Below are 15434 nucleotides of genomic sequence, written 5' to 3'. Positions count from 1 at the left end.
TGCCCACTGTGTCCTAAGGAAATATGGGTCTCTGACAAGAAAGAAAGAAAAATACCTTTCTTTTTTTGAAGGCTGCTTTGGCTCCAGGTACTGCTTCACAAACACGGCTGATTGCTTCCCTGTGGAGACAGAAAATAAGCTTTAGAGCAAATGGATGTGCTGGTTTCTTCATTATATGTTCAAATTGCACTGAAGGGGAATATTTGACAACTTAGTTCTTTATGGCATTCAGTCACAAGTGAAGACCTGATAACTAGTGAGTCAATTAGTTCTTTTCTCACCACTAAAGATATCGTCTCTGATCAGCTTTAAAACAGACTCCATTTTTTAAAAAAATACAGCCAGCCAAAAACATTTCCCTTCTACCTTCCTTCCCAAATGTGGAATTTTCTCCAAATTTAGACTACTCTGCTCTGAAGTACAACACTCAGTTTTGGTTCAAGGTGCAATAACTTGAGAACCATTAAGGATAAAAATTGGTTCTTTATACCATTGGAGAGCTGGTATGTGCTGCACAATTCTCTTTTTTTTTTTTATCCTAGTGAGATATCAGGTCTTAAAACAATGCAGCTCTTAATTATTAGACACCATTTGAGACCATTTTTAACATATGTATTTATTTTGGGGGGTTTTTTCCTAAATTTAGAACATAGAGATGATTATTTTCCTCCCCCTCTGAGGCTTGTGCAGAGCCAAGCCAGCCTGGTTTCACATAGTATCAGAACTCTCTAAAATATTTCTGCTATCATTTTGATGTAAAATGTATGTTGTAAAGAAAATATATGACGTGTGTTGTGGTGTAAGGATTTTACTGGTATTTGTTCATTATGACCCACATAACTTGTGGCCTGACCTCATCACTACAAATATCTTTATACCACAAACGTTATGTTTTTGTTTTCTAATCACACTTGTGTCATTGGTAAATTAATGCTGACCGGCTAAGTGAAAGAAACATACACTCAGGAGGAATTTGAATGAAGAATAGGATTGCATTTCAAAATGAAATTTTGCTGAACACGCAGCGACAGGTGAATGTCTTTAAGCCCTTTAGGTTTTAAACAATAGGTCAAATGCAACAACCAAATTGTTAATTCTTGAAAATCCAAAACCGTGCATGCACACAGTCCTTCTTAGTCATGTTAATATCAATGCTGCAATGGATCTAGCCTTGAACAGAATAGTCTGTGTATGCTTCCAAGTGGACAAATTACTTTTGTACAACCAAATATTTTTAAAAATAACAAAATTGGAGGGAACCCACCGCAAACTCAAAAGCCCACACAGCCAGAAATGACCAAAATCGCAAAGCCAACCTAAAGCATCGTTAAAAACCAAAATATTACTTTAATTCTACTCTGACACAGTATCCGTGTTACTGTTTCAACCCATAGTCTATGTGAAGGTATGTGACCAGTGTGCATATGGGAGGGGGTGCACACGTATGTGCAAGTGCACACACGGACAATGGCCTAACGAATGAAGTTATTGATTTATTATGGAGGAATCAGTAGTGACTCCATAGTTAAGATTGGGGCATGTACAGAAATAAAAATTTGGCCACTTTTGGAGGGGCACTTTCTGTGCCCCCCGTGGCCTGCGGTGCTGGCTCCCCTCCACCCCCATAACCCTGGGGCCTGTGGCGCTTGCTCTCCCCTGGTGGCTGGAGGAGCTGGCTCCCCCGTCCTCCCCCATAGCCCCGTGGGAGCCAGATCTCCCACGCGGCCTGGGGCAGGAGGAGCTCACTCTCCCCGCCATGGAGGAGTTCTGTGCCTCGGTTTTGTTGACTTGGGAGTCGTGCCCCTGCTTGCCCCTCTTGCACATGCCCCTGGTTCAGATTGTGTGGCACTTCTGACCTAGGGCCCAAACCAACGCACCTGAAGTCAGTGGAAAGACTCCCATTAACTTCAACAGATTTTGGATCAGGCCCTTAAAGCAAGACTAAATCCCTCCATTTCACTGTCCAGTGATTGAATTTAGTCTCCAAATCTACCTCAGTTCAGAAGCCCAATGAATTTTCTGCAATGTGTTTTCCATAAAATTGTTACTAACACTCCCAGATACAGCAGTTAACAATCAGGCCAGCTGGCAAATATTCCCCTTGCTCATAAGAACTGTTTTCATTAACCCTAGGAAAAGCCAACACATATGTCTATGATCCAGTGCTGCCTCCTTAGCCATGCTGCCCAGCCATGAGCACCTCTGGCTCCTCAGACAGGCTCCCAGCAAGCCCTGGGTCTTGCAAAAACAGTGAGGAGAACTGGGCAGCAGCTGGGAGACCTTCTCCCCAGCCCATGGCTGGCTCCCCAGACTTACTCCCTATCCCTTCCCAGTGTGCTTCAGAGCTGGTCTGGGCCGTTCTTCAGCTACTCATCTACTCTGACTGCAGAGATACAACCTGCGCTTATCAGGTACATTTCCCTGCACCTCTCCCTGCCTGCTCCTACAATCTCCCAGCAACTATCAGCAACAGAAGGCATGGAGGGGCAGGGAGAGTTTGCAGGCAAATTTCCTGCCAAGCATAGATTGCATCTTTGCATTGGAGACATCTCCATCTTGGATGCTGAGCTAGGGTAGGTACTTCTTTGGTTGCCTGGCCTCTCTGCCAACAGGCAACTGAATGTCAAGAGAGGAGCCCTACACTGAGGGAACTCAGTCAATCCATCAGATTGGGACTCCTGCTGGCTACCCTTATCAGGTCTGAGGTTGGGGAAGCGAATGTACTGGAATGAGAGGAAGAAACCTAGCTTGAAGGATTGGCTGGTCGTATCACCAGCCTCCTGTTGGAATAGCCAGCCAATCGAAACACTGCACACTTTAGCTGGGAAGTGGAATGGAGGACAGATGGGGAGCCAGAATTCATATCAGCTTAGGCAGTAATAACACACTGCAGACTTCCAACTGCAGGTACATTTGTTCATAAAACACCTTAACCTTGCTGAGCTTGGAGTTCAGGTTGTGTGTCTGAGTGTGTGAAATGAAAAACAGTGTGCTGTGGATCTCAGGAGGACGAGAGTGCATTAGGGTGTTATGATATTGAGCTGATAAGACATTTTGAAACTAGTCTGGACTGTAGTATTGCTTTAACTAGCAAGTTCCCTGTTTTTCAGTAACTACATGAGAGCAACCTCAGCTCTAAAATGAACAATGGTTTTGGTGGTGATATTAGGAGCCTTGAATGTCATACTAGCTTATTTTTGAAGCATGCTGGTGAATATAGTGGAGCTAGAGAAGAAGTTCTCCAAGCAATTTTTCCTGTGCAAGACAGGATAGCCCAGAGAAGTCTGGGGTCAGCTGCTCACCAGCGATCCTTAGAGCTGCTGCAAAAAGGTGCAGCATTTACTCGGTCAGTAGGCATGAAAGCGCTCACGTACGGAGGTGCTCATATAGACCCTTGATTAGATAAACAGATGGAAAGAAAACAGCTGGCTGGTCATCCCCACTTTGGGCCTAGGAAGAGGTAGGGGGGGCAGTAAGAAGCAGGTCAGGGGTGGGGCATTGGAGGAAGCGGTGGAGTGAGGGCAGGGCCTGGCTGGAGCTTGGGGGTGGGGGGAACACCCCCCGGCAGGTTAGAAATTAAGCTCCTGTGCCCCAAGGTCTCTGCCAGTCTGACCTGGAGAAAAATTCCTTCCTGACCCCAAATATGGGAAATCAGTTAGACTCCGAGTGTGTGAGTGAGAACCACCAGCTAGACACCTGGGAAATAATTCTCTGTAGTAACTCAGAGCCCTTCTCATCTAGTGTCTCATTTCCAGCCATTGGAGATATTTGCTAACAGCAGTCACAGATGGGCCATATGCCATTGCAACCTCATAGCATCCACTCCATAAACTTATCAAGCTCAGTCTTGAAACAAATTAGGTTTTTTGAACCCACTTCTCCCCTTGGGAAGGTATTCCAGAATTTCTCTCCTCTAATGGTTAGAAACCTTCACCTACTTTGAAGCCTAAACTCACTGCTGGACAGTTTATAGCCATTTGTTTTTGTGCCAGTGTTGCCATTAACTTAAATAACTCCTCTCCCTCCCTGGTGTTTGTCCCTCTGATATATTTAGAGAGAAATTATATCTCCGCTCAGCCTTCATTTTGTTACGCTGAACAAGTCAAGCTCCTTAGGTCTCCTCTCATAAGAAAGGTTATTCATTCCTCTGATCATCCTAGTGGCCCTTCTCTGCATCTGTTCCAGTTTGAATTAGTCTTTCTTAAACATGGGAGACCAGAATTGCACACAGTATTCCTCATCTGGATGAGGTCTCACTGGTGCCTTGTGCAATGGTAATAACACTTCCTAGCTACTGGAAACATCTCACCTGATGCATGATTGTATTGACTTTTTTCACAGCTACATCACATTGGGGGCTCATGGTCATACTGTGATCTACCAATACACCCAGGTCTTCTCTTCTGTCACTTCCAACTGATAAGTCCGCAGTTTACAGCAAAAATTCTTGTTAGTCCCTAAGTTCATGATCTTGCACTATTAAATTCCATCCCATTTTTATTACGCCAAAATTCCTTGTATGATATTCCGGTCCTCCTCCATATTGGCAATACCTCCCAACTTTGTGTCATCCACAAATTTTATTAGCACACTTCCACTTTTTGCACCAAGGGCATTAATTAAAATATTAAGTAAGATTGGTCCCAAGACCAGTCCCTGAGGAATTCCACCAGTAACCTCCTTCCACCCTGACAGTGCTCTTTTCAGCATGGCTCATTGTAGTTTCCCCTTTAACTAGTTCCTTACTCACCTTTTGATTCTCATATTAATCATCCTCTCCAATTTTGCACCCACCATTCCCTGTATAGGCACACATCAAACCAGATTAACTGTGCATACAGCTGCTAGTTTGAGCATGCACTTATCTGACTTGTGCATACAAACACTCATCTGAACAGGAAAATAGAGGTTTATGGCATATTTGCATGACTAATCAATTGCACAGACTTTGAAAAATTTGACATAAATGTAATTTCTTGCTTGATGTGGAAAAGTGGTTTTCAATAATATGTTTAAATCTTTCTGCACCCCATGCCCTTATGGTAACTAGGCACTGATCTCAGGTATGTACCACATAGTGCGGTACTATCTTGATATCTTGTAAAATTGGTTTCTGTGCAGACTTGCAATTAAGGACCACATACTGAGTTCCAAATCTGGCCCTAAATATTTTCTGCTTTGCAGATGGTCATATCTGAAGTCATTTTCTCAGCACAACACACTCTATGCTTTCAGTATAGATTTTAGATGGCAAGTGTACTGAGTGAAATGTTGTCTATACGCAATACTGAATTTCTCCAGTCTTACCTACAGTGCTCCATGATGATCGGACATTATTGTGAAAAAGAAAAGCATGCCTTTCATATTGGCTTCATGTTCCATGTAAAAGGCCATAGTCCTGTTTTTCATAACTTTAAACCATCATACTTTGTGAGCACTTCTAGCCCTAAGGAAGCTGAAATCTGTTTCTTTAATAAACATTGTTTTCACAATCACATGAATGTACACTTGCTTGTTTTGTTTTGGATTTTTAAAAATTTAATTCATGTAAATTTATTACTTTTTATGAAAAGAGTACTGAAGCTATTGTTTTGTAGAAAAAGACAGACATGGAAAGGTTGCATCGACTTTTCAATTGAATTAAAAAAAACCTGGTAGGTCAATTTTGAGACTAGAAACCCTGACCAATTTGCACACAAAAGACTTGCATGCCACAGCCATAAAACTTGCTGTTTTTCCTCTTGTCTATCCATGTTACCCCACACTTCCATCTGTATCTTTGCCAGCCTGAATCTCACACCTGGGGCTCCACAGACTAAAAAAGGAAACAAAGAAACTACTGTATGCAACAAACATTCAATGAATTTACTTAGAAAAAGAACTGCACATTTCTGGACAAATTGTGCAGTCTGCCCCTATTTATTTCTGAACACTATCTTTGCCAATCTTTTTAACAAACATGTTATATAGCTACCACCTGCCAAGGAGAAAAATGGCCTATATTAAAATATTAACACCTTAATTCTGAATAAATCCCACAGAGGCCAAAAGTAAACTTTCAGAAATATATTTAATAATCAGAATATTTGTTCATTTACAAAACAGGCACAGTAAATTTGAAGTGTTTGAAGTGGTTAAGGGAGGATTAAGAAGCCTTAAGGGCTGGTGCTCACATATGATAGTTAGTGGTGCTTTAAAGGCAGAGAGGCAAATGGGTGGGGTCTGATAGAGGTGGGAATAAAAAAGTAGCTAATGAACATAGAACTGAGAGTATGGAAGAGAATGAGGAAAGAATAGTGGACAGGTTTCGTGATATAAATGGTGTAAAGAATAATCCTGGAGCAGAGCTGCTTGTACAAGGGGTGAAAGGACCTAATGATGTGAAATGGTTACAGTGAACTCACAGAAGAGGAATGTGAACTAGCCAACTTGTTCCAGGTCACGGAAAGCATGGAGCAGAGGGGAGGATTTATAGAATAAGTTGGTGGTGATGAATATGGCAGACAAATGGTGGTGAACTTATACAGGAAGATATAAAACCATTCTTCTTTCTTCCCTTCAGCTTCTCAGTTTGTTTCTTGCAATGTGGGATTCTCTATGTGTGACAGATCTGTAAGGGGGAAAACAAAAACAAGCTGGCCATTCTATCCTTAACACATTTTATAAACTATACACAATCAGGACTTTGTAATCAACTCTAATGAGAAATACATCTTTGGAAATGATTAGCTACAGAACATAACATATGGTTAGATGTATGTTGAACTACACAATAGTAATTCAAGGGCATTGGCACAATACTCTTGCACTCAGTTTTCTATATTCATTTGAAAAGTGTTTTCTAAATCAATGACAAAAGTCAGTGTACTCAAGCCTCAGTGCTATTTCAGAGCACCCTGCGTCAACAATTCTTAGATGCTTTTTTAATCCCTTCACTGCCAAAGATTTTTTACCACCCATTGATTTGGTTTAGTGGTGTTCACTTATTTTTGAACTTCCATAGATGCATATTTATTAAGCAATACACCAGGCAGAAGATCTTAGCACAACCAGTACCTTTCACTCCTATCAAGCCTTTGTGGGAATCTAGTCACATATTTACTAAATTCCACATAAAATGTGAATAAAATGCAGATTTATAAAACCGAAGTCTTTAGGCTAATATGAGCTCCAGAACATCCTACTGTTTTATACACCAGCAGCACAGAGAATTACATATTGTTAAAACCTACTTCTAATAAGCTAGTTAAAAAGTCTGACTGTTCTGATTTTCGGAATTGTGCATGCAATTACACACCTAATTTGTATTTATAACCACAAAATTGCATACACACAGGGTCAGTTTTGCACCTAACTGGCATCTTAGGAGCCTATATATATATATTGGATTCTGTGCACAGCTATGGCAACTGTACATGCCAATTAGACAACTTCATTTTTGTGCACACAGTTGTGAGCATATTTCTGAAAACACCCATTATGTTTAAGCATCACACAGACTCTAAACGCTCTGCCATTAGAAGGGGTACATTTTCAAAACAAGCTTCTAAAACCCACTTTTAGTGTACATAAATAGTGTGTGCAAAACCCTGTATTTAGGGATTGTTTTTGGAAGATAAGTTCAGTGATGCCAACAAACTAAAGCAGGGGTGGCCAGCCTGAGCCTGAGAAGGAACCAGAATTGACCAATGTACCTTGCTAAGGTGCCACAGTAATATGTCAGCAGCCCCACCCACTCCCAGCACCTCCCAATCAGCTGTTTTGTGGCATGCAGGAGGCTGTGGGGGGAGGGGTGGAAGAAGCAAGGGCACGGCAGGCTCAGGTAGGGGGCGGGAAGGGGTGGAGTGGGGGCAGGGCCTGTGGCAGAGCCGGGGTTGAGCAGTGAGCACCCCCCCGGCACACTGGAAAGTTGGCGCCTGTAGCTTCAGCCCTGAAGTCGGTGCCTGTACGAGGAGCCGCATATTAACCTCTGAAGAGCTGCACGTGGCTCTTCAGCCACAGGTTGGCCTCCCCTGAACTAAAGGAAGAACCTAAGTCTGGATCAGTTTAGTGAAGAAGCCATAATTCTCGAGCCTCCTTTGCAGGCCATCATTCTCTATTCCAGCATGGCCTCTGGAAGTGTAGACCAGTGGGCAGGACAATGGACTGAGACACAGAAGACAAACTCTATTCCTAGCTCAGCCATCGGCTCACAGTAGCCACAGGAACATAGGAATTGTCATATTAGATCAGATCTAAAGTTCTTCTAGTCTAGTACCCTGTCTCTAAGAGCAGACACCTGTCACTTCAGAGCGCTTGCTAGACAGATACGGGATAATCTTTGCCCCAAGTGACTCTCCCACTAATTGCTAGAGATTATCTTAAATCCTGAAGCATGAGCTTTTACAACTCTTCCAAAATCTCTTGGGTTTGGATTAGTGATTATAAAACTGGCTAGCCTTATTATTCATATAAGTGTCCAATCCCTTCTTTACTGCCTGATAAGTTCTTGGCCTCAACAATATCCTGTGGCAATGAGTTCCACAGACTAATTATGCATGGTGTAAAAAAGAGTCACTCAGCTTCCCTGCACCTTGGTTTTCTCCATGTGTTTGCAGTCCCATGGCCCATCTGCTGTTAAAAATTTGACACATTCTCCTAATTGTCAAGTAATGACTCCACAGTTAACTTTGCACTGAGATTTGCCTTTAAAAGCAGGAATAAAACCCCTCTGCTTCACACTAACTACTGAAATGAGTCCCCAGATGTTCTCTTATAGCCCTGAGAAGTCTCACTTATTTTGCTTCCCTCTGGCTAAATCCACAGTTGCCACAAACTCCAAACTTTACACACACACTCAATATTTCAGACAGGACACATTTTGCATTTTATACTTCAGTACAAAGACAGTTATTCTTGAACTGAATTTATTTATCTCGGCTAAGAAAACCCAACAGAACTGCTCAGGTTCATCAACCTCTTGTCTGATAATACAGGGTGCAGCTACATCCACAGGAGTTGCCAAAGACATGAAGCTGGCAATTTTGTCTTCAACTCTCTCCCAACCCAGTCCTCTCTGTAGCTCTTTCTTACTCACAGAGGCTAGCAAAAAGGAGACAGGGAAGGCTGCCCAGGCTTAATAAGTTATTATTGTCCTCTTTTGTTCATTATTGTTGAACTACCATAGATCAAATTAATCCAACATTATTGAAAATGTTTCCATTAATAATAATAAATTAAAATTAAAGATACTTACAATGTAAAGCACATTAAAAAGCCCGTTTGTTCCAACACATTTGCATGCTACTTTATGGGAGCTAAGTGGGCAGATGTAAATTATTCCCCCATCGGTATTTGTTATTCTGTTAAGCATGAGTGTCAGGTATTATAAATTAGTTATCCAGGTATTATTCATAATTCTGGTGCATATGAGTAGCAGTTATTCACCTACTGGGCACATTTCCTGGTATGAAACTCATTAACAATAAATTACTACTTCTACTACTACTAATCTGCTATCCGTTGAAGGTTCTCAGAGTATGTAAAGCATGGGCTAGACAGTAACTTTTGAGTCACAGACCTGAGGAGGGGGCAGTCTGTCTGGAGCTCCACTGCCCCAAGAGGAGAACCAAAGCTCCTCCTTGCATAAAAATGGGGCAGATGCTCTCCTACTCAGCTTGCTGTTACAGGTTACGAGCACAGCCCTGTCTCCTCCCTGCCCTGAAAAGGGGAGTAATAGCAAGCAGTCCCTGTGCTCCCCAGAGCTCGCCCCTGTGTAGATTTTCTCCCTTTGCACAGCTTCTTGATCACCCTCTGTCCATGCACAGGTGTGCTGGGGTTACTTACAATCCGAGTCTATGTATTACACACCCCTACAGTACCATCCAGATGGCAAAATCCATGGTCCATTAACCACAGGTAAACTATAGAACACTGGTGCTTTCCAAGCAAAAGTAATATTTTCCAAATAGCTGAGGGATGGGGGGGAATTCAGTGACTACATAAGACTTATTGTTTGAAATAAATACATGTTACCTAAATTTCTTCATACGCTATAGTGGAGCCATTTTTCCCTCCCAATGTCTTCCTTCCGGGTGATCTTTGCTGGCAATAAGTTTCTGTAAAGAATACAAAATATGTAAAGAAATACTATATGAATTGAAACGTCATCAATACAATTTAGTGGTGGGCCTGAACCTAGTTCTGTACCTTGGATTTGGATTTTGAACACCTCCTTTCCAAAAGTCGGGGCAGGGGGAATGGATGGAAAAGTGTGTATTTATGGTTTTGGTTCAGCCCCTTACGAAGGGAGGGTCCAACCACAAGATCTGGGCTGTGAGCAGGGTTTGAGCACCTTATCCCCACAAAGTTCATGGGGGACTAGGATCTGGATTGTATTCAGGCCCATCGCTAATATAAGTTATTCCGCTATGGGGATCTACTTATTAACGGAACATGCAACATAATGTTTCACTCAGTATGGTGAGATGGCTTTCAGACGCTGCATGCACTAAAGTAATTGCACTCAATTAGCTAACAACAACACAGAACATGCAGGCTTGTAATCCAGATACCTGTAGTATGACAAACTGTACATGCAATATAATTATAATTCGGTCCATGCATGCAACATGGTAGCTAAAGCTCATTATAATGTAACAAATTTAACAGTAAGCACACAGATGTAGACACTTGTGTATTAGATGAACTGTAAACATTGCACGTGTTGCAATAATATTTTACCTGAATATTTTTTTAATAAAAAGTTTGAGGACACAAATGGGCTGGCCAAAAAAACTTTAAAGGTGGTCCCTTTCAGTGGCGATGGTGGAAGGAGTCATGGTGAATTTAAGACGAGTTGCCAGCTGCAGTTAGTTCAGTTGTCTGGCTCCTCCTCTACGTTGAGAATGAAACGCTTCTGTTCTTTCCTTTGCCCAAGCAAGTTAGCATTACTTCAGGTGTGTGCCAAGAATTGCCAATGCACAGTTAATTATACAATTTGTGGATTCAGATGGCTTTTATTTTACCATTATCTATACCTACTGACACTTCTGCGTGCACTTCCATTTAAAAATTCAAAGATTCACGTGGAGATTACAAAAGAATAGGTTCACAAGTGACAATACAATAGCACTCTAATTGTCACATTTGTTCTGTAGTAAAAGCCTCTGGCAACTTCAAATTTCACAATGATCAAGGAAAAATCTCATACAATTTATACTTACCTTTTCATTTCTCCATAAGCCATAGCCACAGACTAATATACCACCACGTTTTTCTGGGCAACACTGAAACTGTTGATACCCTTCTACTAACAGCATGGTAAAGGGAAGCATCTGTTCATTGATTTCACTTACGTAGAAAGTATATTAACTATTAAAATATTTAACATTTTAATTTTTAAGAATGATAAACAATTCAAGTTAAGTGTTAGACACACAAAGCGCCAAGCAAAACAGTGAAAATACCTTATATTTTTTACGAGTGACCTTAAGAGAAGACCCCTAAGCAAATCGTATTTATTTTGGGCCTTCAAAAGTTGCCAGTTTTTCATGTGTTTGGTTTTGCCCAAGCATACACTTGGATTTGTGTATCTAAATAACTGATTAAATAATAACAGGTGGGATGATTTTCAATACTTTCTAGGGAGTTTGGACACCTAAGTCCCCTTAATTTCTAATGGGTCTTGGGCATCTAAATCCATTAGGCAGCTTTGAAAATCTCAGCCAGTATTAATTGTTTGCACTTCTACAGTCCTTTCCATCCAAAGATTTTAGTGCACTTTACAAACATTTAGTCTCACAACCCTGTGAGGTCAAAACAGATTAAGTGGTGTGTCCCAGGAGACAAGAAGCCAGAACCTATAGAACCCAGGAGTCTGACTCTCAGTTCTGCAGTTTGGCTAAAAAAGCTTTCTTCCTCTCCGCAAGCATGCATCAATGTAGCAGGTATGCACAAATATATATAATTTTGCATATACAAAAACTTAGATGTGTCACATCGTGGGCACAATTTTAAAAGCTGCTTTAGAAATTTTTGCCCTTGAGATCAACAGAACCTCCCAGTGAACTACAACTTTGTTTTCCTTTGATTACAAGCAAGACTGTGGAGTCTTTACAACCATCATAATGAGCACTTATTCAAACAAGCCATAGACTTCAATAGGACTATTCAGGTGAGCAAAAGTTTGCCAATAGAACGAGTCACAATCTGGCCCAAAGATAAATTCTAGACACCTGAACAATATACATCAAATATGACATTTACACAATCTTTTAACCTGATGGCTTGTCCAGGAACTTTATCTCCCCCCCACTCCCCATTCTGCATTCCACCCCATTGTGTTATTTTAAATGTGCAATAACTGAGTTACATATTTAATTTAAATGTTTTGAGCTCTTGGTTATTGTGCCTCAGATAAAGCTACTCCTTGGCCCCTTAATCTTGTGATCAGGTCCTCGGGAATCTCTTCTCTCCTTACTCATTATTGATCTTGGCAAAAGTCAGGGGGAAGGAATTACATGGTCAACGAGCTCATCTCTTTTGAATGTGTCGCCACTTACGGTGATGCCTAAATGGGAGCGGAGCTCCTAAGAAATCTGGCCCCAATTGTAAGAGCTGAAATCTTTTGAAAATCTGCCCACAGAGAAGAGGAGTGTGCAATGACAGATATGGTACTGCTGTGGGAGCAACTGTTGATGTAATGTTAGAAAGGGAGTGACTATGCTACTGTCCATGCACACCAAGCCTTCAGCATGGCCCCGGGAAATAGAGGTTTCCAGAATCCTGTAGACTCTGACTGGGCTCATATTCGCAAACTGGCCTCTAGAGTGCTTACTAAACATTACCTGATGTCAGAAGTTATGTCAGGCCAAAGGTGGAGCCATTTCTTCTTTCAAGTCTATAGGATTTGCAAGGACACCTCACACCAAAATGGCATCAACTAAAGCAAGAGCAATCCATGCTTACAGCCAGCCAGGAAGGTTGCATTATAACTAGCGATCCAAACATGGATTTGAACTGCTTAGACATCTGAAGCTCAGGGTATCTTCTCCAGCCAAGAGGAGTGGTGCAGCCACGCTTACACAGTGTGACTCTGTCCCCTTCCAGTGGCTAGTCCTAGAGCAATTTATGGAACCTGGGCTCTTTCGCTCAGGCAGTAAAGGCACCACAGGTCCCAGCTTCAATCCCTGCTGCCGATGATCCACTACACAAGGATTTTCAAATTTTAAAATGATTCTCATTGGTGAAAGAGCTGCAGAGAAATCAGCTAACAAGCAAGCAATGATAATGCCTCACTTGTATACCTGCTGCGCTACTGGGTCTGCCAACATTTATACAAGAATCAAGGACAATGATACAGAGCATTTGGCACAGATTATGAATAAACTATAGAATTACTACAATCCTAGAATAAATATGACTTAGAGACTTCTGTTTGTTACTTGTAAGTGAGGTCAGCAGGAATCAGTTGGTGCATGTGTGACATTTTACCATGAAGGTTAAAGCTCAAAAGTGAGTTTGGGGAAATGTGACTTCTTAATCAAACATAAGCTTGTATGTGAAATACGAAATTACAAAGTGAGGCAGAGACTGCTTGTGGTGGTTTCTTTAACCGTAACCCAAGCCATAGGCATTTCTAATGTCCGTGATTATTTCTAATGTTAGTGAAATGCAGATTCAGGTTCTAGCATCTGATTCAAAGCTCATCCAAAGCTCCCACTGACATCAGTGGACTTTGGATTACACCTTGTGAATGAATCCGAGGAGTGAGTCTGTGTGGCATCATTTTAAAAAAAGAAAAAAAAAGGAAAAGAAAAGAAACCCCAAGCAACATAAGGTTTTCTGCCTGCGACTTTTCTTACATTTTAGATGTGGTCAAAAGATTATGAGCCAAGGAAGTGCCCAGTATGTGATCAGCTATGCTACAACTTCATCAGAAAAACGTCACTTTCCAAATGTATGTTTCACAGTTAAAGCCAAAAATAACCATGCACTCAGAGAACACTGGAGCAGTGACATTTTGCATGTAAAAATGACCACAGATTATACTGCTTTCTGATTGGCAAATGTGGTTGAGTTTTACTGACAGAGCGGATCTTTAAACTAGTTACTGGAGAAAAAAGCAATGCTAAGCCAAGGAAAGTGTACACCAACCAACAAGTGGCTCGTATTCAGATATAAAACAAAGTAAGTAACTATTACAAATTGTTTTATAAGCCAGTATCACTTAACTTTCCAAGTGGTAAGTACAAATGTGCCATGTGTGTCAGCACTAAAATTCTGTCTGGCATGAAGTCGCTTAAAAAGGCCATTATTGTGAATACTGTAGAAACACAGACAGAGACCACGAAGACAGCTTATAAGAAATATTCTCAAGTGTCTTCTAAGGCCTAGAATGTTTGACAGGAAAATATAATGTTCTGTCATCTATCTCTATTCCACTCACCCTCATAGTATCTGAGCACCCAGTTAAAGGACTCAGAAGGTATGCCTACACTGCAGCTGGACTGGGAGCAAGCCTCCCAGTCCAGGTAGATGGACTCATGCTAGTTCAGCTCAAGCTAGCATGCTAAAAATAGCAGTGCCGAAGTTGTGGCTCTGGCGAAGACTCTGACTAGCCACCTAAGCTCAGACCCAGGGGGTTGGGTAGGCTTGAGAGCTCGAGTCACAACAGCCATGGTGCTACTTTTAGTGAGCTTCCAACTGCAGCGTAGTCTTACTCATGGCGGCAAACTTGAAGTTGGTGCGTGCAGGTGCAACTCTTGTAAGTCACTGAAATTACACCCATGTGCAAGAGCTCTGAATCTGGTCCATGGAGTCTACAAGAACATCCAAGCACGAGAGGTATTAGTTTCATAACAGATATATCATGAATTCTTTGATTGAGATAGGTTTCAGAGTAACAGCCGTGTTAGTCTGTATTCGCAAAAAGAAAAGGAGTACTTGTGGCACCTTAGAGACTAACCAATTTATTTGAGCATCAGCTTTTGTGAGCTACAGCTCACTTCATCGGATGCATACTGTGGAAACTGCAGAAGATATTATCTACACAGAGACCATGAAACAAGTCTGGATTTGAAGTTTTTTTGTTTTAAGATAGACATGAAGGTCGCTATCTTAAAACAAAAAAAACTTCAAATCCAGACTCCAGCGAGAAACTGCTGAATTGGAATTCATTTGCAAATTGGATACTATTAATTTAGGCTTAAATAGAGACTGGGAGTGGCTAAGTCATTATGCAAGGTAGCCTATTTCCCCTTGTTTTTTCCTACCCCCCCCCCCCCCAGACGTTCTGGTTAAACTTGGATTTATGCTAGAAATGGCCCACCTTGATTATCATACACATTGTAAGGAGAGTGGTCAGTTTGGATGAGCTATTGCCAGCAGGAGAGTGAGTTTGTGGGGGGGGGGGAGTGAGAAAACCTGGATTTGTGCTGGAAATGGCCCACCTT

General features: G+C 41.6%; 1 protein-coding gene across 1 annotated transcript in view; it reads right to left on the bottom strand.

Moving 5' to 3' along the window:
* The window catches only part of SHC3 (SHC adaptor protein 3), a 72166-nt gene that overhangs the window by 27631 nt on the left and 29101 nt on the right, over window positions 1-15434 (bottom strand). The window contains exon 3 of the mRNA XM_077816374.1: window positions 56-119. Within this exon, the coding sequence (XP_077672500.1) occupies window positions 56-119 (64 nt within the window). The remainder of the gene's footprint in view (window positions 1-55; window positions 120-15434) is intronic.

This window comes from Eretmochelys imbricata, chromosome 5 (genome assembly GCF_965152235.1).
Source record: "Eretmochelys imbricata isolate rEreImb1 chromosome 5, rEreImb1.hap1, whole genome shotgun sequence".
Taxonomy (NCBI): Eukaryota; Metazoa; Chordata; order Testudines; family Cheloniidae; genus Eretmochelys; species Eretmochelys imbricata.
This window is presented reverse-complemented; position numbering and strand designations above follow the sequence as displayed.